This window comes from Poecilia mexicana, unplaced genomic scaffold (genome assembly GCF_051168715.1).
Source record: "Poecilia mexicana isolate PSO_F unplaced genomic scaffold, ASM5116871v1 scaffold_2, whole genome shotgun sequence".
NCBI lineage: Eukaryota > Metazoa > Chordata > Actinopteri > Cyprinodontiformes > Poeciliidae > Poecilia > Poecilia mexicana.
Genome location: NW_028263371.1, coordinates 18,216,584 through 18,244,421, shown reverse-complemented (window position 1 = coordinate 18,244,421; position 27,838 = coordinate 18,216,584). Strand labels below are relative to the sequence as shown.

The following is a 27,838-nucleotide window of genomic DNA, read 5'->3' as shown; positions in this document are numbered from 1 at the left end:
TGTGAACTTTTCCCTACCATGTGTCCTTTGATCATGCGTCATGTTTGACTAGATTCTCTCTGTCTGCTCTTGCCTTTACTTCCTGTTTCTCTCTCTACTTCCTCTTGATGTTTTCCCATTGGTCCCACAATGGGCCAGCTGTATTTTGGTATTAATAAATCTAATTCATAAATTCAACTCACTGACTCTTCTTCAACCTCACACATTAAGAACCGAGCTGGAGAACGGATAATTCTCCAGGTAGTTAAACACAGAATTCAGAAGTTAACAAAGTCAAGACTGAGAAGAACTTAAGGACTGTCAGCCATTTTAAATGATGTTGTTATGTAAGGTTTAATGACCAAGGAGGAGCACAGACTTTCCTGCCACCAGTTTACAGACTCCAAACAAAGCCAGAAGACCTTGCAAACAATGTTTGTAAAAAAGAAAAAAAAATAGAGAGAAGTGGTTTAATAACTCATAAAGGGCCAGCAGAGGCTGGGTTGTAACATCTGTGTGATGTGATACAGTGTAGGTGTAAGCATTCCATCATATCCACTAAAGGATGGCATTTATCATGTTCAGTAGACATCTCTTTACCACTCAGTCTAGAGGTGGTCAAGTTGACAGACAAAGCTAGGAGATTACTGGTCTTGCAAATACAAAGAGAGCTCATGAGTCAGATGTTTAACTTAATACTGCAAAACACTGCCTGAGATTCTGATTTGCTGGTATAGACAACCAGATCCGGTGTGTATCTGTTGGATAAGCAGCAGAGTGGGCTGGGAGGGTTAAACATTGAGGTCTGAGCCTCAGTAAACACAGCAGGGTTGTCTTGAGTAAACGTTCTTAGGGGCATTTCGGTTCCCAAAAGAAAATCTGAGATCATCTGCAGTTCCAACAGGTAGTCATTTTATTGAAGCTTTAGGCGACACGTAACACGATTACACCTTTGTAATTGACCTCTCTGGAAAAATTAGACAACGTGGATCTCATGTTCCCAAAGTAAAAACTTGTCTCTGTTTGATTGTCTAAACATGTCTGTTAGTTTGAAAACGATCTGAAACAAAGCTGTGTGTAAAAGCTTGAGGTGTCTTATGCAGTTTTCCTCGAATAGCCGTAGGAACCAGGTCTCAGGCTGCTCTTATCCACATCAACAAACTTGGTCTAGGATAACCAAGCACTACGTTCTATTTTTAATCTGACAATGCTGCGATGTTCTCTGTTGCAGACATTCAAATGTTCAACTACTCCAAATGACTTGGCGGCATTTGGGATTCCTAGTAGAATAAATGGTGGCACAGTAACAGACAAGACACAAGGAGTATATTGTTGAGGAGCTGAAGGAGGCAGGAGGCAGCGCTATAACTATGACAGACAAGACACAGCATCAATTTTATCTTTTTTTATTTTAAAGTAATGCTAAAGTCACATTCCGTTTTGTGTTTGTAAAATCAATATTGTGTCTCGTCTCGTTTTCTGAGTTTTAGGTCTGTACAGTCAAGAAGTGTGGAAAAAGTGAAGGGGTATAAATGCTTTCTGCCATTAAAGATAAGCTTTTCTTAACATTAAGACACATTTATTGCAGGTTCTGTTTCCAGGGGTTTTATTCTTGGCTTGCTTTTTGCCTGTTGGAAACATGAGACAGGCTGAGGCATTCACATGTGTGAATGTTGCTACAGTGGTAGAGCATATGGCTTTAGGGGAATCATATCCGACATGTTGTAACTGGGCCGCTCCTCTAGAAACACTGGAAAAAATGCTGCCAAGGACAGTAATTACTGCTCAGAAATGACGAAGCACAGTCAACGCACACGTCTTACACATTTCTTGGTAAGTGTTGCTTTAATTGGATTCCCAGAGGACGTATGTAGCTGTGACTTGAGCCCTCAAATCAAACACATCCTGCAGAATAACACTAGATGTTATTATGGAGCTTTCACTGACCTTGCTGCATTTTACTGAAAAGCTGGGAGTGATGGCAGGGCATTTCCTGCTGTGGTGGTTGCTGTTTGTTGTAGACCATGCATATGTTTATTAGCTGTTGAACATCATATTTACTAGAAAGTGAAAACTATTCAAAGGATTGTGAAGAAGTCCAACTGCAAAGAGCTAACAATAAAAAAGCTCCAGCACTTTGGTAAAGTGTTTAAACCCTCTGAACTTTCAACATGTTGTCATGATACAACCAGAAACTTCAATGTACATTGGTATTTTTTTGTGGCAGACTGACATAAAGTAGAACCTTGGGCTGTTTGTGTCTTACAACAGCCCAGAACTGAGACCAATGAAAATCTGAAGGCTTGAAACTGATGTTCAGAGACGCTCATCATCCAATCTGACTGAGGTTGGAGGTTTTGCAAAGCAAATAAGCGAGAGTTTCTGTCTCGAAATCTAAATACGTCTACCCTAAAACACTTAAAACTTTACTTGCAGCGAAAAATGTTTCTACACAGCATGGTATCATGACTGAATACAAATACATAGCACACTTCTTAAATTTTTATCCAAAAGAAAGTAAAAAAAACAACCAAAAAACAAATGCATCAGTTTAATTTCTCTTCAGAGAAGAAAAATGAAAATTATGACTTTTTCAAACACAGCAAATCACAATAAAATATGGCTGTGAAGTGACAAAATAAAAAAAAAATGAATGAATATTTTTGAAAAGTACTATATTTGTCTCTCTCTAGTGTAACGAATTACGATTCAACATGAATGACAGTGCTCCTACTATACCGCTAAAACCTGTACTTCGGTTTCATTTCTAGGATTCACAATGTTCATATATATCCAATCTGCACCATAACTGTTGCAGTTATCAGGAACAAATCACCTGGTGCAACGTTGTCCAAAAACACTTCGATAAATACAGTGCTGTGAGAAAACTCCCGCTATTTCTCTGAGCTTGACGCCACCTAGTGTTTACTGCTTAAACTGACACATGAATGACAATAATAGACTGAAACGTCCACCGCAATGCATATTTGCTCCGTTGCTTTGTTGCATTGCTTAGATCAAAATGAAAATTTTCATAGTTACTTGTTCAATCTTAAAATCAATGCATCACATGTGCATATAAAAATATTTTTCTTTTTTCTTTGAACATCCAAGTGATCCAAGTGATTATGTACAATTTTACAATTTGTGCCCTTTTCTATTTTCAATTGCTTATGTCACGTTGATTAAAATGTGTCAGGATATGGGCTTCAGCAGGACAGCAAACTTCTAGAACTCCACTTTTTACAGAGGGTAGTCTTAGTCATTACTGATTATTTGCCAAAATTGGCAAATAAACTACTGGCGGGCTTCAAAATCCATTTAATTAAAAATACAAAAATGTGTTTATTGTGATTTTTTTTTCCTGCTCTACAATGAATCAAAATTTTATGGAATATACCATTAAAGATTCTTGAAAAGGCGTTGGACGGTTGCAAATAATTTCCAATTTTTTTTAGGTCTATTTTGTTGGGCAATTGTATTTATTTATTTATTTATTTATTTATTCATTTATTTATTTACCATTTTTGACTTGTGATCAGGGGCAGAACAAAACCATTTTAAAGGCCACAAATGACCCTCAGGCCACACTTTGGACACCCTGCACAAATGCTTAGTGCAGGATGTCCAAAGTGTATTAGGTGTCACTTGTCCTCTTGGGAAAAACGTTCTTCTCAATATTTTTTATCAAAAGTTTGCACCTTTAACTAATTACAAATACGACTGGACAAACATTATTAGTAGTGGTTCTATTCCTTAAAAGGTAAAGTAGGCGGTCCGAAAAGTGACGTAGGAGGGTCAAAGGTTGTTACGTACGTAACGCGTGGTGCTTTGGCGCCAGCAGATTTCGCGGGGTATCAGCAGCACAGTGAACTGTAAAGCACAACCACTAAGCATCAGTAACCCAGGTTAAAGGCTGCATCGACGGGTTCAGGGGGCCCGGAGAGGAGCGAGGCACTCGGTGAAGAGAGCAGAGGTGTGCCGCGGGAAAGTAAAGCGTCCCCGGGCTTTCATGGTGGGTCCTTATCCCATCTGACAAGCAGGAGGTGAGCACACAGAGTCGGTGTGGTAGCCAGCAGTGGAAGCAGGCAGGCTGATGTTGCTCAGGTGAATGTTAAGGTGTTCGCTTTTTGCAGGATGAAGAAGCTCCTCGGTGAGCTGCCTGTAGAAACCTCTGCGTGTGGCAGAAAGCAACAACTAGCTGGATAAAGTGCACGTAGCCTGCTAGCGAGGCTAACTTAGGGCAGCTAGTTAGCAGGCTGTCAGCAGAGTTGGTGGAAACCTGTCAGTATTTAGTTCAGACATGGACAGACAAACGGGCCTGTCACCGTAACTCGTGTCCACGCGTGTTTGTGAAGTATAACCGTGATATTTGTGTGTCCCGTTCGCAGCTGTGGAGACGGGAGGTGGACACAGCTGGACACACGGCTCTGAGAGGTGAGGAGCTGCGGCTGTGGACTCCTCAGTCCTGAAGATGTTTGGTGTTCAGATGAAACCTCTGAGCTAAAAACACCAAACCTGCAGCTTCAAACTGAAACCGCCCCGCTAACGGCTCAGACCTACAGTTTGGTCAGCAATTAATGCAAAAGCAAACGTGTTAAACGGAGGTTTTCCATCATGTGTTTAGATTCAAAAAGTAGGAGCGTTGAGGCTTCTTTGAGAATTGTGAAAACGCTTGCTAAGGCTGATTATAGTCGAAAGTAAATTATTTAGATGCCTAGATGTCTACTGTATCTGAATTGTCTTAATTAGGTTAACTTTACACTTTTTTTTTCTAAATGTGAAACCAACTTTCAAGTCTTTTCGTGATTTATAGCTGCTGTATTTTTCCCACAGTTTTTAAAAAGCAGTCGGCAAATTTACGGAAAATAATTCAAACTTGCACATCATGGTGTGTAAATGGGTTTTAAATGATTATGTATTTGCTTGCTCCCTAAAAACACAGGCTTTCTAGAAGAAGATTAATTAACACAATTCAGGACATGAGATTACAGCGTAACCCACCAGAGAAATAGTTTCCTCACCAAACATCACTTGAGTTGAATCCTGGAAGATGGATCAAGTACATGAATGCAACTAAATAAAGTAGTGTATTGTTTAATTCTGTGAATGAGTGTGACGTTTGAAGTCCTCACTAAAAACCAATTCTGGTTCAAATCACATGGAAAACAATTGAAAACATGCAGTTTGGGGGCAGCTTAGTCTTGAAACGCTCTGAAGCCTGTGTCGAAACGTTCCGTATGTTCCCAACTTCACCAGTCCTCAGTCTTTAACTAAGGACTACAGCGCACCTTCACCTGACCACTGTTCAGCATTTGCAGACTTTTTTGTGGAACGTAACTTTGGATTATTGGTGTATAAACAGCCTATTTCGGGGTGTGTTGAAAAAACATTTGGGGGGGAAAAAAAAGAAGTAGCTCGGGAAACTATGAAAAATAGACGTAATGATGCGTGACATGCAGCACTCCCCCAAAAGCCCTGCTAAGCCTGGTAGTACGGTCGCTAGAGCAGCCCACCGCTTCCGCTTTTTTGTGCTAAAATTTTTTAAAAGTTACAGAAACTCAGACATGTACTAGCAAGCCTCATAATTTAAAAATAAGTGTGTAAAGCCAAGTGCAGAGCCGGCGCATCCCTTTGTCCCAGTTCAATGTGTCAACTACAAACCTAGCTTAATCCGTCTTTACTATTTCTGTTGTGTAAGGAACCTTATTCAAAATAAGCAAACGACGCTTAGCCTGGTGGGGTGGCAAGTGAAGTCTGGTGGCCTGCCAGGCTTATAATACACTGGGGGAACCCTGCTCATAGATCCTTCCACCAATCCAACCTGAAATTTTTTTTTTTTTATCAGAGGCGCCTGGTGGAGGTGAGGAATAATGATGGCTACTGCTGGGCCTCCCAACACCTCCAGCTTCCTCCCTCTGTTGGAGACTCTGGAGGATGGTACGGCCGGACAGTCGGAGCAGACGGACGCCTACCTGACCATCGCCAAGTGAGTCTCCTGCTGTGTTACTCTGCAAGTCAGACAGGGAGAAACTAACCCATCTTTGTGTTTTCCAGTCGCCTCAGTGGGGAGGAAGGCCGCCAGTTCCTCCCAGCAGTGGAAAAGGACTTCTCACGTTTGGGTAAAGTCATACTGGTGAGTCTTGAGCCCATCTATTGTTTACGCTGCCCAGTTAATGTCCTGCGTGGAAAACATTCTTGTTCACCCTGTGATCTCCAACCTGATTAAAACTGGTTTGGATGCTGTTGTCATTTGGTATCTGACACTTTTAGGTACGAAATGAATCCGTCTGCTGCGAGATGAATTAAGCTAACGATGCAGAAAGTAGCACCTGTCAGGCAGATGTTATGTACCCACACAACCAACATAAGTCATTTTTTTTAATGTAGTCATTTTTAGGCCTGTCACGAGAGCAATAAATCTCTCTCCAACAACAGTCTACTCAAAAGTGGTGGTTGCGGTGTTGATGCAAATCCATCTATGGATTTGCATCAACAGCGAACGCGGTGACCCTCCAATCAAATCGCTTGCAGGCGGCACACGACTTGTGCCTCTGCTGAGGAGGCTTAGAGAAACGGGGAGGAAGTGTACAGTATCTGAACCTGGATGTGAATCTGGCCAGGGCCGTCTGAGGAAGAAAGGAGTTTTTGAGAGGCAAATGAGACCGTCTTCCAGGTTTCTGGAGTGTGGGAGGAAGCTGGGGTAACCAGAGAGAAACCACAGATTCACATGGAGAACATGCAGAATCCTTCCTGATTGGGGATTCATGCCCTAATGCTTCTTGTTGTCGATGCTTAGCATCCAATAACCAATGACTGAAAGAAAAATACAGAGATGTAATCAAGCCAAAACTATTTGTACATATATTTTTATTTTTTGAATTTAGGATGAAAGTAATGTATGCAAATATTCTATCAGTAATTCTTCATGTGGCAGTTTTAACTTCACCTGGTTCAAATTCTGTAAAACAAGCAAAACTCGTTTTAATAACCTTCTGCTATCCAACTATTTATTTTATAATCCAAAATATAATCACCAGATCAGCCATATAAGTTGATATAGTGTTATAAGTTTTTTTTTTTTTGTTTTTTTTTTTGCTGCAGATTCATTGTTTTTGCATTTTAGGGAAAAATTGCCAAAATAATCATTAGTTGCATCTCTGCAACAGTGCGACCAACTTCACCAATATTTTTATTAATCATATCCTCACTGTGAATTTAGCTGATTAGCTTATTGATTGTAATTCATATTGATTAAGCTAATTGATCAAATGTATTACTAGCTTTTCAATTGGTGACTATAAGTTGTTTTTATGACTTTAAGTTTTGTGCACTTTGAATTGCATTTTTTTCTTTTTTTTTTCCTGAAATGCGCTCTACAGATTAACTGGATTGGTTGATAGCTTCTTGCTGATTGTATCATAATGTACACATTTTATTTTTTTAACTGCTTACATGGGCAGTGATTGGAGTTATTGTGACCTGATGTTCTGTCTCTGTCATTTCCAGACCCACACAAGCAGTTCCAATGCTGAGCTGAGTCAAGCTGCCCTCCAGGCTTTAGGGTTCTGCGTGTATCACTCCCAGGTGGTTTCCGGAGTCTCCGGTCAGTGGTTCTGATCCGCCGCACGGTTTGAACTTCGGTCGTTGTGTCGTCACGGCTCAGTGCGACTCCTCTGTTTTTGCAGAGATCTTCGCAGCTCAGATACTGTCGGCTCTCTGCTCCCTGGTGACAAAGTCCACCGACAAGAACACCTGCACCAGAGCCTTATGGGTCATCTCCAAGCAGAGCTTTCCTGCAGACGTAGTCGGCAACAGCGTGAGCGTTGGCGTTGATCGGTGTTGACTGGTTCCTCCGTGAGCTTGAAGATACAGACTGCTTGGTGTTGTTTACCTCAGGTGCCGACTCTGCTGGCTGCTTTGGAGACCGTGTGGAAGAGAGAGGACATCCAGTCTACAGTGATGGAGCACGAGGCCCTGAACGTGATCATCAGGTCAGATCCTTGTTCTGCTGGTCACTTTGCAACGGTGGACAAATTCTCAGCTCTAGTGGTGGAGTAAAAGTATTGATACTCATGGTCAAAGTTTACTCAACTACAAGTAAAAATTAGCCGTCAAACTCTTACTAGGACTTACTTTTGGAAATGCTTAAATATTCAAATGTCCAAATTATATTTTCTAATATCGGTACACATTTTTTTTTTTTTAGTTTGTACAGAATCTCGTAACTTGCTGAAACCATCTGATGATGAACTAACATAGAAACACTCTGGTACAGAAAGGCTACACCATGTGGAAAACCTTCAGCATAAAAACGCAATAAAAATGACAGCTATTTCAACTTTTATCTAGAATGTTCCCAGCTCAAAAAAAAAAAAAAAATTACAAAAAATGTTCTTCCCACAAACTACAAAGTGCAGAATTGAAGTAACTGTACTCTGTTACTGTCCACCGCTGCTTCCTGGTCACCTCCTGTTTCCAGCTCTGACCTCCTCTCCTCATCCTCTCTGCTCGCCTCGTTTCCAGGCTGCTGGAGCAGGTGCCGATCCTGATGTGTGACGGCGCGGTGCGGTGGGCGAAGCTGATTGTCCCCCTGGTGGTGCACTCCGCCTCCAAGGTGCGTCTGCGCGCCGCTGCCGCCTTGGAGATGGGCATGCCTTTGCTGCTGGCCAAACAGATGGAGGTGGCTGCCATCATCGAGCCAATGATGTCCACAGTGAGTTTCTCTCTGCCTGTGTGTTCATGTGACGTATTGCGGCGGATAAAACCAGTTGTGATGAATTAAACTGTGATTGTTCTCACAGAAACTGATCCCAGAGCTGCAGAAGCTCTTCATGTCCAAGAATGAAACCAACGTCCTGAAGCTCTGGCCGTTGTTCGTGAAGCTTCTTGGGAAGGTAAAGCATCTCTTCTGAGTGATGGCTGATGTCACAACACATGAATATGACTGAAAACATTGTGCTCTGCACAACCTAAAGCACAAAACAAGAGGCTCAGCAGGTGACCTAAAGCAGCCTCATTTAGATCCGTCTTCTGAGTCCCAGGTTGAACTTTTGCAGCCGTGAAGCTATTTGAATTTGAAGAGGATTTCTCCCGCTGCTAAAACAGTGCTGGTTCTGATGTCACTTATTAACTGGTCCATTAAAAACTCAGCAAACGACTGGTTTGGTTTAACTAGAGCCAGAAAGTTGGCTGAAAATCATGTCAAGTCCACGGTGAATCAATGAAAGTGAATGTTTGATCCTCACTCTGGGTTTTGTCATTTTCGTCAAACGTCACAACATGAATCTGTGTTAATGTTTCCTGACCTGCATTCTGATCAGTATTTATAAACCCACGTTTGATTCAGTAAGATTATTGAACCAATAGAGTGAATAATTCTGTTGATTATTCAATAGAATAAGCAATTATTTTATTGATCGATTAATCTGATAAAAAAAGGCAGGTTCTGCTGAGTTTTCATTTTTACCATTTAAGCCATTTTATTCAATATTAAAAATGTTAAAAGATGCAGATAAACAAATATTTCAATTATTTTTTTTAATAAGAACATGAACATTGATTGCCTAAAATGCAATGACAAAGCAATGCTGCTGTGTCGTTTGATCATTTGTACCAAAGGATCCATCTGCAGCTAAAAAATATCCTAACATCAACATGAGAAAATTTTACATTGACTTTAATGTTTCACTTTTTTTTTCTTAACAGAAACATTTAAATAATGTACTGAATTATAAATGCATGATAACTCTGCACCAGTACAGCAAAATTAAATACACCAGCAGCTTCACAGACTTGGTGAAACATGGAAAAACAACTTTGATTTGTTCAGTCAGTGCAGTTAGGAGTAGAGCAGCCAGTGTAGAATAAATAAGACACTGAAACTGACAGACAGGATGACTATCTCGGTCAAACATGTAGAAATAAACTTTACCAAACCTTCTGCCAAATGATTCAAAAAGTGCAATTAGAAATTCTAAATATAATTCAAATAAATAACAAAGCCTGACATTGCTCAAAGCTTAAGTTATAGAATTGGACCGAATAGATCTGCCCTCATGGATAAGCCACATCATCACTAATCAATCTAGAAGTCTTTCAATATCTGGGTTGAAAGAATGACTATCAATCTGATATTAATATCGGATTAATAAATCTCTGTATATTGTACAAAACCCGCTTAAATGTAAAATCTGCAGAATGCACCTCTTGTGTTATCCGATCAATTGATTGCCAGAATAATAGATATATTAACTGATAATTAAAATAATTGTTAGTTACAGTCGCAGTTGGAATCCTGCTAACAGTTTAGCTTCATCATCACCATCAGAGCAGATGAGTGCTGAGCTGTGATTGGTGGTAAATCCGTTCCATGTCTGTGCTGCTCAGCTCCTGCATAAAGGCGGTCCGTTCATCAACTCCCTGCTGCACCTGGAGGAGCTGGGCTTCCGAAGCTCCTCCCCCACCATCAAGAAGATCGCCTTCATCGCCTGGAAGAGCCTCATCGATAACTTTGCTCTCAACCCAGGTGAGCTGACCCCGCCCCCTCTCCTCCAACACGTCATCCTCCTCCTCCCTGCTTCTTGTTGCCTGAGGTGTGAATCCCTTCCAGACATCCTGTGCAGCTCCAAGCGCATGAAGCTGCTGATGCAGCCGCTCACCTCCATCCACGTCCGGACGGAGGCGCTGCTGCTCACCAAGGTGGAGGTGTGGTGGTACCTCATCGTGCAGCTGGGACCCAATCTGTCCTCCAACTTCGATCAGGTCCAGATCGCCTGCATCCGTCTGCCGGCCCCCTCCCCCACGTGACAAGTGTGTGTTCAGTGAGATGACACCCCTTGTGTGTGTGTTTTGTCCCCTGCAGGTGTCTGTGCCTCTGCTCCAGGCGACCATTGGATCCGATTCGCCGTCCGTACCAAACACTCCGTCTCGGGCCGCCGCTCAGAACGGAGCCGTGACTCCCAGCACTCCAAAATCAGGTTGGTTGAGTCGCTGAGCAGAAAGTTCCCACCGCAGGTGCAACCTCTGCAGGTTTCCTTTGGTGTGTGCAGGCAGCGGCAGCTTCAACACGTCGGCCAGCACGCCCCGGATGGGCCTGAACTCCAGCATGCAGCTTCCCGCCAGCTTCTCCTCCATTCAGCAGCTGGGCCTGGAGATGCTGCTGCACTACTTCCTGGGGCCAGAGGTCGTCGCTGCCGCAGCAAAGAACAAACTCGTGTTGAGTCTAGGTGGGTGAGAGAGAGAGCGAGACCTGTCCTGACACCATGACCAACTGTACTGGACTACCAAACATGTAATACTGGAACTGGAAGACGTTTTAAATATCCAAAATAAATAAACGACAAAATCAATATCGAAGTCGGTAAACAGAATAGTTCTTGATGAAGGGACGAGTTTAGGCCAACACACCAGACTGACCAGAAAGAGTCATACAAACGGAAATTATTGATCTTATTTTAATTTATCATGTGATTAATTTATTGATTATTGAAACTGGTTTGGTTAAAGGCGCACACCTACTGTTTGTACAAGTTGTGCTGGCAGATGCACCGATCTGATATTATCTGTATTGGTCCCAATATTTCTAGATTGGTTATCAGTGACAAAGTCCCCGATTCACAAGGGTGGATCTATTCAGTCTGATTCTACGCTCTGTGTTCTGAGTGATGTCAGTCATGCTTTATTATTATTATTATTATTATTATTATTATTATTATTATTCAGAACTCCTAATTGCTCTTTCTGAATCATTTACAGAAGGTTTGTTGCAGATTATTTTACATGTTTGACCAAGACAGCCAAGCTGTTGCTTTAGTCCATTTCAGTTTCTTTATCATTTATTCTACATTGACTTCTCTACTCCTAACTGCACTGACTGAACAAATTAAGTTGGTTGTTTGATCAAGTCTGTGAAGCTGTTGGTGTATTTCTGTGTGCTGTGCTGGTGCAGAGTTTTCAAATACATCTGTAATTCAGTTTATTTATGTCTTATGATTAAAAAAACGTTTTAATCAATCCAGAACCGTTTCTCTGTATCGGATCGGTATCGGCCGATACTAAGCCTCACATATCGGGTGTCTGTATCAGAATTTTAAAAAGTGGATGGGTGATCCTTAGTCCTGCTGTCCACTACCAGTGTCCTGACAGTGTGGAGAAGTCTAGGATAGAAATATCTATCTTATTCGGATTATCTTGGAAAATGTGCTTCCAGATATGTTTGTGTCAGCTCCTCTGCTCTATCAGCGATCCATCTGTCCGTCCGTCCAGCCTCTGTCCAATCTGTGGTTCTTACAGATCCTATTTCTTAAGCTTGATCCTTTAATCCCAGAATCAGGAGGAACTTTGATGTTTTATGCTTTAACAGTGTGCTGCCACCTTAGAATTATAGAGATCCTGTTTGACATGCATTCCTCTGTCAGAATGAATCCAAGTTCTGGTTATTGTGCTGGCCTTGTTTCAGTTTTACTCTGAATGGAAGTAATTCTTAATAACATCTCTGTCTTGTTTTTGATGCTGTGAAGCCAGTTTTTGACTTAAACCTGCAGGTCAGAGGTCATCTGCTATGAGATTGGTGATTGGATAAAGTTTTTTTCTTTTTCTTTACTTGCTTCCAGAACCTCTGACCCACCCGCTGCTCTCTGGTGCTCCGTCCTTCATGAAGCACGCGGCCGTGCTCATCTCCACCATGAGGGAGAGCTTCATAAACGCCGGCAAAGACGCTCCAGGTACAGAGACTGAGCTCATCAACTTCTGGAGCAGGTCACGCTCAAGATGGCTAAATGTGTTGATCTTTAGTCCGAGTACTGCTTGCTTGGTCTGTTTTTATTTCCATCACTGACTTCTGGAAAATTCTGATACTTTATTTATTTTTTAAGTTTCAACAGAATGACTTTCTCCCCCAGATCTGTAAACTTGCAGTAAGGGCCACTCTAGATGACATGAACCAGATGTTTCCTCTCCTCTGTCCAGATTACCTGCTAGTCTGATTAGGATTAGAAAGCAGCAGAGCAAGCGACCCTCTCAGTGGTGGCATCATTCAAAAATACTTCATTGATTTAACAAATGAAATATGAACGCCACAGAGCAATGTTGGCAGATCGATGGAAACCATATTATAATAAGTTCTGAGCTAATCCTGAATATAAACTTTCATTTTTTCTTCCCGCCTTCAGAGCCGCTGTTGGCCGTCATCTGGACCAGCCTGGTCCGGTTTGTTAGCTTGGCCATCGAGTCAGGTAAGCGCTTGTCTAGCTAGCTTGTAGCTGGTTTAGTGTGATGCAGACCGCCATGTAAACACACGGTGGTTAACAGGAGCTGCTCTGCTCTCGGTTCAGGTTCTGTTACCTCCAGGTTGATCTGAGCAGAACCGACTCTGCACCTCAGTGTGTTTGAAAACTGTTTCAGATCAGACATGTCTGTTTGAGGCTGTCAGCCTCATCAAACCTGTTGTCAAATGTTGCTTTTGATAAAAAATAAAAATATACTATAAAAATGCAACAAATTGAGCGTCTAGATTGTCAGACCAGTTCTCCAGTTGTCGAGCACGGTGGTGGCTGGGTGGTGATTTGTTGCTGACCATGAGCTCTGTGTACGTGTGTGTGTGTGTGTGTGTGTGTGTTGCTGTGGCTGCTGCTCAGCAGGCAGCTCTCCAGTCGTGGGTCCAGCCTTTGCAGCGCCACACAGAGGAATCTGACTGGGTTGGAGTGACTCTAGAGATCAGGGTTGGTTAGCCTTCATCCTCATCTCCTGCACCACCCAGTCTCATCATCATCATCAGTTTAAGTCTGAGCCTACTGCTCTGTTTTGTAGGCTGCAGTGAGGACAGTGAAACCCTGAGGGGCGTGGCCCCAATGATGACTCTTCTCAACATCTAGAACCAATCGGATGTCTGTCTCTGCTGGGTTTGAAATGATGTGTGTGTTTCAGCAGGCAGTAAGAAGGAGCGGCAGGGCAGCGAGTGTCTCACCCTGATGCTGCAGGCGCTGGAGAGCGTGGTTTCCTCCGAGGCCCTGCCTGCAGACAGAGTCCTGGTGAGGCCGATGGAACATGAGGTCGGGTCCAGACCCGGTCAGAACACCGGCCCCTCTAACTGTGGCCCCTGTCTCCCCCTGCTGCAGGTTCTGTTGGAGGCCACAGTGAAGGGTCTGCCTCCAAGAGTGCTGGGCTCCGCCTCCTACCAAGTGGGGAAGATGGACGTTCTGAATGTGAGGGTCTGTGGTTTGTGACGGTGTGTGGATGGTGGGTTGAGGATGACGATGACGTCTGTTTGCCTCTCCAGGGAACCCCGGCTCTGTTCGTCATCCTCCTGCTCTTCAACAGCAGCAAACTGCCGGCCTACCTGGAGCACGACAGGTAGCTCTGCTCTCCAGCCTTACCACAGAAACACTCCATGCGTTCCTGATGAGTGATTCTTTATTTTGTGGCAGCAGGTTCTTCCAGTGCCTCCAGACTCTGGTGTCGTGTGGCCTGTCCGGACCCACATCTCCTCTGGCCTTCGCCGAGGCGGTGCTGGGCGTCATGAGTGGCTGTGCGGCGTCTCTGCAGAACAAGGAGCTGCTCTGGAGGATGTGGAGTTTACTAGTCGGCCCTCTGACTGACACCATCACACAGGTGACCTACACCTGGGTCAGACAGCACCGCCAATCTGCCCGTCACTTAAAGTCCAGACATCATGAGGCTTTAAGCAAGCAGAAACATTCTGGTTTTTATTTCTACACTCCAACTCGACACACAGGGCTTCAAAGTAGAGACGGACTGAATCTGATATTAATATCTATACTGGCAACAATATTGAAAAAAATTCTAGATGGGTTGAAATTGTGCCTGATCCACAAGGGGCAGATCTATTCGGTCTTAATTCTATGCTTTGTGTTCTGAGTGACATCGTGGTTTATTATTTATTTTACATTATATGTAGAATTTCTAATTGCACTTTCTGAACTGTTTGTTACAATTTATTTGTATATGTTTGGCCAAGATAGTCGGCCTGTTGTTTCAGTTTGTTTTACGTCGGCTGTTTCAGTGTGCTGTACTATTCCAGAGTTATGAAATACATTAGTAGTTCAGTAGTTTGTCTGAGTTTATTGAAACAAAGTTTTCAGTCCGTCCAGCTGTTTTTCTGTATTGGATCAGTATTGGCCTGCATTTTCAGCATATAAGATTGTTTTTTATGCTGACGATCAGCATTAAGGGAATCGAGGCCGATTTATTGGTGAACCTCAACTACAAAGTCACAAAAAGTAAAAGTGCTTCCTGCTATTTAGAGTCTGAGTCTCCAATAGTTGATCTGATCCCAAATTCTGTATTTAGAACCTGGACACGACGTCCAGGCGTGAATCTATACAACTGCATTTCTACGTTGAGGCTTTTAAACGTTATTAGTTCCAGCTTAAGACTAAAACAGTTCCTTCACCTCTCAGGTTTTCAGAATTTGAGCTGAAACTAGATGTTGCCATACTTCATTTGGTTCTGGTCCTGGAAGCTCTGCAGCAGCACTTCGGATGACCTGCAGCTGCCTGATTTTAATTCATTTCTTATATTTACACAGATCATAGAAGACGATATTTAAACCTTTTTTTAAAGCCATGTGGCAGGTTTTCTGTCTTGTTTTGACAGAAAACTCTGTATTCTGACAATGTTTCTAAGTTCAGAGGGTTTGGATCAGAGTTGCTGAAATATTATAATTAACCTTAGTAAATGAATCTGTTACTGCGTCCCTCCCACAGTCTAATGAGGTGAACCAAGGTGACGCTCTGGAGCACAACTTCAGTGCCATGCACTCTGCCCTGATGTTCCCCATCACTCACCTCCTCCAGCAGGTCTGTCGCTGTGCGTTTTAAATGAACCGTCAGGTAACGGCGGCGTCCTGCTAACCCGAGTGTCTGCTGTGGCCTCAGGCGTCCCAGAAGTCCCTGCTCTCCTCGTGGTCCAAGCTGTACCGCGTGTTCGCTCGCTGCGCCGCCCTGGTGGTGACGGCTGAGGAGAACATCTGCTGCGAGGAGCTCTGTGTGAAGATGGCTGCCGCTGCAGACAGAGAGGCGCTGATGGTGAGTGATGAGGTTTTTTTCTGCCAGTCTGCTGAGACTTTTCTTCTTTTATACACAGTTTTCACTCCATGTCTTTTTTTTATTATTATTATTTTTAAGCAGTCATGATTTATGGTGGTGAAACACAAAACTGTTAGCGCACAATTTACTCAACAGGTTGTTGCTAGGCAACCAGAGTGAGCGAGTTAGTTCAGTGCTTTTCAGAAAGTTGGAGACAAAATTAGGAAAAAAAAAAAAAGCAAAAATAGCTTCTTGTAAATGTTTTATCTAAAAATTTTCATCATAATTTTTCAGCCAGGAGCTGATACTGAATTGGTGAAAAGCATTATAATACTTAATGTCTGATAATTCAGTAGTCAGATCTCACTAACACTAAGCAAACCAAATGAACTACAAACAATTCATAAAACGATTCCTTCATCAATGATGAATACTAATCTGCATATTTAACAGCCATGTTTTTGCCAAATGTGCAAACAGTTTAGAACTAGAACATGTTAAAACCTCATTTGGCAAACAATTCGTCATGACAACAGAGAAGGCACATTTTACTAAAAGCTGTTGTGCATTTTGGGGGATACTGCACTTGCCTCTAGAGGGCGCCCTTGTGACTCCAGTCATGTTGCCTGGAGTCTCACCTTTAAGTGAGATTCACTTAAAGGTGAATCTCTGAGATTCACCTTTAAGTGAATCTCAGAGAGATTCACTTAAAGGTGGAGCAGCAGTGTCATGAAGAATTTTAAAAGCTACACAAACGTCTAACTCCAAAAGCCGTCTGACCCTGCAGGTCCCGTCCACGCTGAGCGCCGTCTCCAGCATCCTGCAGGTCATGGTGGAGTGTGTGGACTTCTCTCCGTACACGCCTCACTTTCAGCAGAAGCTGAAGTGTAAGTTTCTTTTAATTTTTTCCTCACTCTTCATTGTGTGGTCGTGCCAATCTTATCTTAACACCTGCTTCCTCCCAGCTCCTCACACACCAGTGAACTGGACGCGGAAGCGGAGCAAGGCCCTGGGGAACCTGTCTGCCTTCCTGTCCCTGCTGGTCCAGAGTCTGCAGGCGTACCTGGAGGCCCCCGAGGCGGCCCCTGACGCCACACCCTTGGCCCTGGTCTCCATCGTGTCCACTCTCTTCGCCAACCTCGTCCTGGCCAACGCCGTCTCCGAGGTGCTGGGTGCGCTCGTCCAGCCTCTGGCGCTCTTATATAAGCGCGCTGTGGGCGGAGACGCTGAATTCTCCCCTCAGCTCCAGGGAAAGGTCAGCACTTCACCTAACCTGTCCATGAAACCATCAGTTTGGTGTAGAGAGGCACCGATCCAATATCAATCTAAGAGTTATTCAAGGGCAGTTTTGCTTACAAAACTTCATGATCCATCTCATTATTTTGTCTTCAGTCAGAGGCCTCTTCAGATTCTCTGTAATACAGAGAATCTGTACAGCTTACAGTCTCCGGCTGTCCTGCCGACAGCCATCGCTATCTAGAATAATTTGAATTAATGAGTTACAAGAACATTTAATTTCCCTTTGAGATCAATGAAGTATTGTTGAATTGAATTATTATTTATTTTCTTTGGCTATGTAAAATGTCTTCCAGTTCCAGTGTTAAGAGTTTATCAATATATTACTGGAAGATGGTCTCCAGTCAACAATACTATTGTTTATCACAATAGTTTCTGGCACAATTTATCAAGCAAAATCCTTATTGTGACAGGCGTAGCTGTTTTACTGCTAATTACACTGACTGAACAAATTAAAGTTGGTTTTCCATGCTTAGCCAACCTTGTGAAGCAGTTGCTGTGCTAAGGTGAACTGCTCTGGTGCAGAGTCAGCAAATAAATGTGTGATGTTTTGTCTGTGTTTATGAAACAAATGTTTTGAGTCCGTTCAGCTGTTTCTCTATATCAAATCGGTATCAGCCGATACTAAACCTCCGATATGCGTAATGGTATTGTAAGTGGAAAATAGTGGATCGATGCATCCCTACTTTGGGGAGTGTGACTGTGTATGTGTGTGTGTGCTGCAGCTGGAGAAGCTTCTGTGTGAGGTCCTGGGCTGCCTGCAGTCCCGCTCCACTCTGGCCTACGACGACGAACTGCTGGCTCTGCTGTCTCCTCTGCTGTGTGTCGTGTTTCCGCACAAGAACAAGCATCTGCGCTCAGCCGTCGCTCAGTTCTGGAACGCCACCTTTGCCAACACGGTCAGCCTCGCGTATCCCGAGGAGCTCAGGTGATTGTCTTTGACGTGTCGCCATAGTGACGCCCGGTTTCTGATCATTAACGGCAGTTTGCTTCCCGCAGGCCGGTGCTGAGCCAAGTGAAGCAGAAGACTCCGATCATTCTTCCAGGCTTTGAGGCCGTTGGCGTCCCTGATGAGCTCAGTGAGACCTATTCAGTAAGTTGCTCCATGTATGTTTTGTTCTGGCCTCAAACCTGCAGTGTTGTAATTTCTATAAAATGTTTACATATTAAAACTGTCACCATGTCGTGACTTCATATGAGACAGATGATCTGTGAAAAAAATCAATCTCCTCCACGTCCTCCCTTTGCCGCTGTCTGAAGAAATGCACCTGTCCCACTCAAAAAGAGCCAATCAGAGCCAGGAGGCGGGGCCTGGTGCTGTGCATATACAATCGAGCTTGTAAGCACACAGCTCAATGTGCACAGAACCAACTTACATGTTTAGATCAACCGTTCATCTGCTGTCACTAATAGCTAACTAGCCTTAGCATTCATGCAGGCTGTGTTGTGGTGAACCAGCTGTAGCTTAGCAGAGAGAAAGTGGGAAAGTGTTAGCATCACTTCCTGGAGTGCCAAGACCCTCCTCCTGGCTCTGATTGGATGTTTCTGAGTGAGTGGTGTGTTTCTGTAGTTAGAACTGGGAGAAGGCAGAAGAACTCCCAGATTATCAGTCTCAAACTATATGACAGTTCTGCAGCCGGCGGCTCTTTGGTTCTGCAGTGGTTCTGAATAACCTTGTCTAAAAATGATGAAGACCCAACTATTGTTTTTCAATACCGATATAACACATGCAGGTTTTTAGCCGTTTTTTCTGCAATACTTGCATCGGATGTCCACAACGAATTGCACTATGTTATCAGTAATATGTTTTAAGATCTGTTTTTCTTGTCATTACTTTAGAATTAGTTTTTATTTTTTACATCATTTTACACACCACAGAATGATCCATCCTCTGTTTGCAAAATATTATTCTAATCTTCATTTTAAATTCATTTAAAAAATGGGAACAAAGTGGTGGTTCTTTAAAAATTACACCAAATTTCCTGTATTATGCCTGAGAGCAAAATATTTCTTTAGGTCGTAAAAGTGTTTTAACAAATATATAAATGTTTTTTTTTTTTGTGTTTTTTTTTAATGAAAGTTTAATGTAATGTATGTGTTCAGAGTGAAAGCTCTCAGCTTGAGCCGAAGCTCAGTGGGATGCCCATTTCTTCTGCTGGGAAGAGGGACTCCATGCTCAGAGCTGAGCTGAAGGACCGCACCGCCACAAAGACGGCCAAGCCGGTTCCGGTACGTTCTGCACCCACACGGTTCACGTCACACAAATTGACATGCATTCCTTCTCGGCCTGAAACGTCTGAATAGAATCCAGAACCTCCAAATGCCCCAAGTGCAGCTGAGTCACATGTTCTTTAGAGGAAGAGCAGCTTAAAGGAGGGCAGGAGCACAGCAGGCAAGGCAGGGGGACGGCGTGGAGACGGTTGGGTGTCAAAACAACACCTGTTGAATCCATCCAAGTGGGAAGCGTTACAACCCAAACTCAAACCTACCAAAACCCGACGGGTCACTGAAACTAACGTGATTAATCATTTGGTTCTGCTTCATTAGTAGCGAATCTGAAGGAAGTTGCTGATCTGTACAGAAGCCAACTCTCCTCCCTGGACTCTGTGTTCACAGTGCTGTGATGAATGATGTAGGATGGCCTAATACTAATAATAAATAAGCAGTCCTGCCTTTTCATGCGACTGAAATTTTAAATCCAACTGGATTTCTTACATTTTTACTGTTTTTATTTCTTGATGAAAATGTAAATTCATTCAGTTGTCATTTAGAATGATTTGATTTTGTTAGTTTATTTGTAAAATATTTTTGTCATACTTTTAGTTTCTGAAAATGAAACGGTTTTGCACAGGCTGTGACTATTTCAGGCTCCAAATGCACAAAACTGGAGAGAGATTAACCAAATGAGATGAGGCTGTAACTGATGATTCTACAAAATATTGACTCAGGCTGGCTGAATACACACAAACACACACGCACACACACACACACACACAAGCCACTATTTTAATATTTTTTTTTCTTTTTTTTTTTTTTTTTTTTACAAATTAAAGTCAGCTTTTTTTTTTCCAGTTAGGTTTTTGAGCAACTTCATGTTGTTCTGCCACCTAATAATTTTCTCTGTGGAATTTTAACCATCAAGCTACTCGAATCATTGGACAAATCATTCCAGCTTTGGTCTGGTTCCTGCCCACTTTAAGTTCTTTAACTTCTATGTCAGAAGTTGTTAGGTTGGTCTTTAGCACTAAATCCAAACAGAATCAACATGATGACAACCAAAATGCTCTACTCAACTCCTGTTCCACGTTGAGGGGGAAAGCAGCTTAAAACGTCTCTATTTTATTTTTCTTCTTTCTGCAGATGAAGCTGGACTTTGGTTCTCCCAAACCTCCTCGCAGGGACGTCCTGGAGGAAGAGGCTTCCATCGACTTTGTCTTCATTCCTCCTGAGGCAAAGGAGAGGGTTCTGACCGAGCACCAGAAGGAGGTCAAAAGAACCAAAAGGTCAGATTCTTCCCCCCTCCTACTGTATCCTGTACTGTATCCTGTTGCCATGGTGATGCTGATGATTCTTGTGGTACAGGGTTGATATTCCGGCCATGTACAACAACCTGGACGCTTCTCAGGACACGACCGTTTTCAGTCAGTACACACAGAACCAGGACGACTCTCTGTAAGTTCACCTGCTGTAATGTGAGCAAATTTCCTCTGTGGGATTTAAAGGCTCTTGTTTAACAATCAGTATTTCTTCAGGGATAAAGTTCCAGCTGAGCAGGTCGGTGACGTCCCACCAGAAGCTCCCAGTGAGGTAACGAAGCATTACAACTCTACTGGATTTCAGTGTTTTTGGCCGTTTTTTGTTGAATGAGTCTAGAACAGTGTTCCTCAGTTCCAGTCCTCAGGGACTACTGCCCTGCTTACTTTAAATATGTCTCTGTTTCATAACAGCTGATTCAAATGACTGCAACATATAATGCTGCATTAGCTGTGGGTGTCTTTAAAAAACAAATAAATTATGATTTCCTTGAAGTTGAAAGTTTTTAATTTTTTGTTTGTAATCTTCCAATGACCTGTTATACCTTTCTGTGGCCACTGTGTGAATCTACTGTGTGCAGGGGGGGAAAAAAAAACCCTGTATTCTGAGCAGGTCATTGCAAAATCCAAGCGCTTCGGAGTCTCCATGTTTAGCTTTGACTACATTTGACCTTTTCCACCCTGGTTCAAATTTGTGTTTGAAAGCCTTATATGGATGTTCTTGCACCGGCATGTGTCCACTCATGTCTGCAGACAAGTTAACTTCTTCGTGTTTTCCTTAATGTTTTTCAGACAGAAGAGAAACCTAGAGAAGATGCTGAAATTCTTTGTAAAGAAACTCAAGACTACGCCAGTCCTAAAAATGATGAGAAAATGGAAGAGGAGAGCATCCCGGGCTCGGCAGACGTTTTTCTGGAGGAGCCTACAGAAAGCACTGAGAGGACTGAAGACATGGACGTCGAGTCAAAAGACAGTGAGAGTCCAAACACATCTGCTTCTTCTGATTTGGTGTCAGGGACTCCTCAAAAACCCAGCAGCCGGCGCCAGTCATTTATTACCTTGGAAAAGTATGCCGAGGGAAAGCCGGCCAGTCCCAGCATTGGATCCTCTTTTACAGGTCCTCTTGCAAAGACGTCCAACAGTCAAGGTCACTCTAGTGAGAAGAACATATTGTCCCCTGAGGCCTCACAGACATCCATAGAACCAAACTCTCAGGGTCCCACTCCTTCAGAAACAGTTGGTCCACAGTGTCCTGGAAGCGAGTCTCCTCGGAGGCCCAAAGAGTCGAGGACGAGAAGTGAGCCGGTAAGACTGATTGAGAGAATGCAAAGTGACTCGGCAGAGGAGGAAGATGTTATCCCTGACACGCAGACGAAAGAAGAGGACAAAGAGAGCACTAGTTACTCTGAAGAAATCAACTCTTCCAGTCAGGATGAGGAATCTGAAACGGTGTTGGATGATTCCCAGACGCCTTCAGGTGAACCAAGACGATCCAGACGCCACAGAATAAGACCTCAGCTCCCTGGAGAAGACCCAGACGACCGTGAGGCAAAATACACACACGTCAAAAGAAGACGTTCTGGAGAAGATCCAAAAAGTGAATCTTCAAATTTGGCACCAAGCAGACCGAACACAAGAAGTAAACAGGCTGCGGAGGAGAACAGTAGCAGAATCCAGCTGCGATCGAAGTCTCAAGGTAACGCCAATGAATCTAGCCAAAGTAACTCTCAGGTTAGACACCGAAAGAAGATCAAACTTTACAGCCTTTCAGAGGATCTTCTTGGATCTCCTGAGCGTAAAAGGAGAAGCACCAGTGGGTTGGATTCTAGTCAGACTGACATCAAATCAGAATCACTCTCCGGTCACGAAAGCCAAACGCACAGAAAACGCAATGAGGTTAGTAAAGTTTCAAAGGAGGGTGGCGACGCTGAAAAGCCCAAAGAAGGATCCAGCCAAACTGATACAGCGGATATGGTAGATCTGTCTCAGAAAGACGATCCCTACTCGAACACTGACTCCCAAACGGTCGTACCTTTGGCTCAGACTGAAAAGTCTGAGGAGGTAAAGTCTGAAGAAAAGACTGAACAAGGTGAGAGCCAAAAGGAAGAGCAAGATGTTCTCACATCTTCTCCCCAGGGTGAAGACAAATCTCAAGAAAAGATGGATTCTGATGCAGTCATGTCTTCTCCAGTGGAAGAGTCCAAAGGTGAAACTAGAAATTTGCAACAGAGTCAGGAAATTATGGAAGACAACTCCATAGAAACTGTGATTGACAACTCTAGCCAGGAAGACTCCCAGGTCACGCCTTCATCGTCTGACAGTCAGATCAGACGAAGATCCAGGCGAAGCAAAGCAGCAGAGACTGAAGACAAAGACGATAGCATCAACTCTTCAGGACGGTTGACACGTTCTCAGACGTCCACTCCTGTCAATCAACCTGAAGCTGGAGTTGGAGGTAGGACCAGAAGGAGCAAGCTGGAATCTAGTCAAAGCTTAACCCCAGAAGGTTCTCAGTCATTAGATTCATCAGGATCAGGGTCGTCTCAAGGCAAGGGCAGACTAAGATCCTCCAGGTCATCAGCACCCAGTGTGGAGACGCCAGAGTCAGAGTCCTCTGAAGTCCTAGTAAACGCCGTTCGCAAAAAGAGAGGGAGGAAGCTTCAAGCGTCTCTGAAGAGTCCACTTCCTCTTGAAACAAAGGAGGAGATGCTGGAAGATGCTTCTCAGAATTTGGAGACACAAAGCAGTTTAGAAGAATCATTGGAGACTCAAGATTCAGAGAAATCGGGAAGCAAGACGGAGCCAAATGAGGAAGAGTCTCAGTCCCCAATGATAACTGAGACACCGGCTGATTTACCTCTGGAGACGGAAGATCCAAAGAAGGCAGAAAGTGAAGAGGCAAGCCAGGATACCAGGTCACTGAGCACGACTGAACAAAGAGACTCAAACAGTGAAAAGGATTCATTACAAGAAGTAGAAGTGCGTGAATCTTCTGTGTTTGGAGACGCACCAGCACAGGATTCATGTCTGCCGGCTGAGGAGAAACTGCCAACCTCAGAGACGTCCGAAGAAAAAGCAGAAAAGGTTTCTGAAACTGGAGGAGTTACTGAAAAACAGGAGGAATCAAATTCAGACCAGCAAGACCTTCCAGCTCCTCCTTCAGAAGAACCCCCTCCTGAGGAGCTTCAGCAAAGTCCGATGGAGTGTGCACAGATCACCGAGGAGGAGGAGGAGCCATCTGCCACACACCAGGTCTCGGAGGCCAGTGCTGAGGAGGACGTTACTCTACAAGACAATGAAGACGGTCAACCTGAGACATCTGAGGACAAACTCGAAGAGGCACCTGCCACTGAAACGTCGGGTGCTGCTGGACTGGACTGCACCACTGCAGCGTCCTCACAAGCTGCTGCCCAGGACTCTCCAGTTAAACAGAACGACCTGGAGGCTTTGACGGAACCAGAAGTCGAACAAAGTCCCAGCAACGGGCGGTTGAAGGGAACATGGTCTCCTTCAGCTTCCCCTTCCACCAGCATCCTCAAGAAAGGCCAGAAGAGACCGTTAGAGGTGGAGACGACCTCTCCTCTTGTCAAGGTGAGTAACCCATGCAGCTCTATGTCCGTAAGACTAAAGACTTGGTAAAACCTGTGATTTGTTTGTCATGCTTTCGTTGCTTTTACCTTCGCAGTCGCGCCGTGTATCTTTCGCTAACCCCATCCAACAGCAGGAGACAGCTGATGACATCGACCGGCGCAGTCCGGCTCTGAGGACCAGCTCTCCCAGGAGGTCCAAAGGATGCAACGTCCCTCAGCAGAAGGTATGCAAGAACCTGCGGACGTTATTTCACATGTGGAACAGACGGTTTCCCTAACGCTCTACCTCTTTACTCAGCACATTACAACTCCAACAAAAGGCGTGCTGGTCCTGAGCCCCAGAAATATCCACAGTCCAAGTTACAGGAGCTCCAAGAAGTGCCTGGTAGGTCGGCATGTTCTGGGAAGCATAGAGAACAACTTACTGCTTTTGCTGTAGCAGAGTTACAACAGAGTTGTAGCCACTACATTGGATTTCCATATGTACTTTAATGCTCTTATTTTGAAACTTTTGAGCAACTGATTTTTTTTTTTGTGAAACTAGCCAAAATTTAAACTTTGCTGTGGATGTTTTTCATGTCAGCCATTTCTCAATAGAAGTGATTATTAGTTGTACATGAAATTTCAGATGTTTTCTTTGGTCTTTCTCAGATTTCTGAAATGACTCAGGAACCTCGAGCCGTGCCCAGAGACTGCATCTACCCGTCCCTGGTGGGCTGCTCGGCCCCCGTGGAGGCTGTGCTTTCTCAGATCTCTTCCACCATGTGGTGAGAGCAGCAGACGTCACACACTGAAACATTTTGACTTGCGTTCCTTAAGACAGTTAGATGGTAGCGTAAAATCCATTCAGCTTGGCCTGACAAGCTTCCTGTTGGTTAACCACACAGGTCTCGAGGATTCGGACAGCTGATTCGCGCTCGAAACGTCAAATCAGTGGGCGACCTCTGTGCCCTGACTCCGTCTGAGATCAAGACCCTGCCCATCCGATCTCCAAAGATCTCCAACGTCAAGAAGGCGCTGAAGATCTACGAGCAGCAGGTAAAACCCTCAGGTCACCACGGCGCAGGTCAAGTTGTCATCAGCGTGTTTGTAACATCTGAGCTTCTATCATCCAGCGCAAAGGGAGAGCAGATGAGCTGAAGAGCTTCGACGAGACGGAGAGGATGACCTCTGAGGTGGAGGAGGCGGCCAGTCCTCGCAACCATGACGACGAGGAGAAGGCTTCAGCAGAGACACTGGGTGGGTAAACACTGGATGCCTTCAACAAAGCTCTCCTCCTCACAGATTACACTGGGTTACAAAAAGTATTTTTTGGAAGTTGTTATTTCAACTGAATTATGACTATTTTGCACCACTGAATCCAAACATGACATCCATTTTTCTCAGTCAAGTCAGATTTTTATTCTAATTTGGCTTAGATAAGTCTGATCTTCTGATCTTGTGACATTATCGGTTCATTTCTGCTAAAATTTCTCATCCAAAGAGAACAAAAAATAGTTTTCTAACAGAGTGCATTAATTAAATGTTTCGCACTTGGATTTCTGTAAATTGAATAATAAACATTCTTCAGGGTAAGTACATGTAAATTGAGCATTATGTCCTCATTGTGTAAAATTCTCTGTCTCCTTCCTGTCCTGATGGAGTCTCTCCTCCTGCTCTTCACTCACTCATCAGATTCTCAGGAAACCGATCCAGATGTGAGAACAAGTCCTGCATTTTGATCCTCATGTTGCTCCATAATTCAGAAAGTTGACCTGATTGAGGAAAACCAATGAGATTTTTGGATTCAGCTCATTAAAATGACCCTAAAACTGTTGAAAAACCCCAGACAGTTTCTTGGCTGTTGACCAGTGGAATTTGTCTCATAGCAAACTGTCATTACATTGACAGCTTTAATAAATATGGAAAGAAACTTTTTGTAAACGTTTTATATTGCAGCTGTAACGTCTGCTCACAGATTGTTCTTTTCCTTCATTTCTGCGTGTTCTTCATGTTTCCGCTCACAGCCACAGAGCTGGTGGACGAGCCGCTGCCTCCAGACGCCACGGCGGAGCAGCAGGACGGGGAGCGGCAACCTGAGGTGGCGGCGGCGGCGGTGGACCCCTCTTCAGAGCTGCCGGCGGCCGTGGAGGCTCTGGCCTGCAGTGCGACCCCTCTGGAGCTCAGCCGCTGCTCACCGCAGCAGCTGCTGCAGATGCACGAGCAGCTGGGAGGCATGATGAGGGGCATAGCGGTGGAGCTGCAGACGCGCCTCTGCCACGCCGACGACAAACACAGAGCGGCTCTCGGGAGCGGACAGACGCACTGAGGCTCAGCGCAGCCTGCTGAGGAATTTGCAATAGAAGAATGAAGGTTTACCAACTGATGGAGGATCTTATGGGTTTCAATTTGGATCAGTTGAACTTTTTTTTTTGTATCATTGGTTTTTAATAACAGTTCATTTTCTGATAGAACTGTTGAGTAGATTATAAAATAAAACAATAATTTTAAGCAGCGTCGGATGTTTTTAAGCTGTTTCTGCATGAACTTTGTCTTCCCACTTTTGGATTTGACCTGTAAATAAGAAGCGTTTCCCTCCATCTGGCTGATTTTAGGCTGCTTACAACTCACCTGTGGCGGTGTATATTTTATCAAACATCTTTTCCATCCCTTCAGTTACTTATTGTTTTACTTGTTTTTAACAGACTGCCCCACCCTGTGCTCTAGGCTTATTTTGTGGATTAAAATTCCTAAATAAAAACTGTGTAAAGACTTTATGCCGGATTTCTCTTCGAGTCATCATTCAACATGTGCTGTATGCACCATTATGTATTTAGACCCTAAATGTGAATCCTTATAAAATTTGAAGATTTCTGGTGATGTGTATCTGAGGATGGACATCACCCTTTATAACAGTAAGTACTTGTAAATTGAGTATTATGTCTTTACTATGTAAAATTCTCCGTCTCCTTCCTGTCCTGATGGAGTCTCTCCTCCTGCTCTTCACTCACTCATCAGATTCTCAGGAAACCGATCCACTTTGAGAACAAGTCCTGCATTTTGACCCTCATGTTGCTCCATAGTTCAGAAAGTTGACCTGACTGACCAATGAGATTTTTGGATTCAACTCATCGAAATGACCCTAAAACTGTTGAAAAAACTCCCAATTTTTTGGCTGTTGACCAGTGAAATCTGAAAAGATCCACTGGATCCACCTGAGCTGTTCCTTTAGTATGAACAGCTCAGGAAGGATCGCAGCTCAGGAGTGCACAGCTGCTGACCAAAAACAACCAATCAGAACCAGGAGGTGGGTCTTGGTGCTGTCAACCAACCTCTTCATGTATGTGCTGCCCAAACATGTTAATGGTGGAGAAGCAACTCACTGCTGCAGGAAAACCGTTTGCCTGCCGTCATC

At 43.8% G+C, this 27,838-nt stretch overlaps 1 protein-coding gene across 3 annotated transcripts; it reads left to right on the top strand.

Annotated features, from left to right (window-relative positions):
- Nucleotides 1-3,799: 3,799 nt before the first annotated feature.
- On the top strand, nt 3,800-27,200 carry rif1 (replication timing regulatory factor 1). 3 transcript variants are annotated; one of them, XM_088012333.1, is made up of 36 exons: nt 3,800-4,025; nt 4,371-4,416; nt 5,828-5,968; nt 6,037-6,115; nt 7,489-7,585; nt 7,668-7,798; nt 7,879-7,973; nt 8,506-8,695; nt 8,784-8,876; nt 10,369-10,507; nt 10,592-10,743; nt 10,844-10,958; nt 11,031-11,207; nt 12,594-12,704; nt 13,152-13,214; nt 13,909-14,009; nt 14,097-14,183; nt 14,258-14,331; nt 14,409-14,589; nt 15,705-15,797; nt 15,876-16,025; nt 16,813-16,912; nt 16,991-17,280; nt 18,047-18,249; nt 18,321-18,414; nt 19,425-19,550; nt 20,682-20,824; nt 20,904-20,993; nt 21,074-21,128; nt 21,647-24,445; nt 24,540-24,668; nt 24,743-24,829; nt 25,096-25,211; nt 25,332-25,482; nt 25,560-25,683; nt 26,451-27,200. In XM_088012333.1, exons 3-36 carry the CDS (start codon nt 5,853-5,855, stop codon nt 26,750-26,752), a joined length of 7,053 nt encoding a protein of 2,350 aa, XP_087868459.1. In that variant the 5' UTR covers nt 3,800-4,025; nt 4,371-4,416; nt 5,828-5,852; the 3' UTR covers nt 26,753-27,200. The 3 variants fall into 3 exon arrangements, with proteins under 3 accessions (XP_087868459.1, XP_014845251.2, XP_014845248.2); XM_014989765.2 differs by having other exon boundaries at nt 13,906-14,009; XM_014989762.2 differs by having other exon boundaries at nt 13,906-14,009; nt 14,406-14,589.
- Nucleotides 27,201-27,838: the final 638 nt, after the last annotated feature.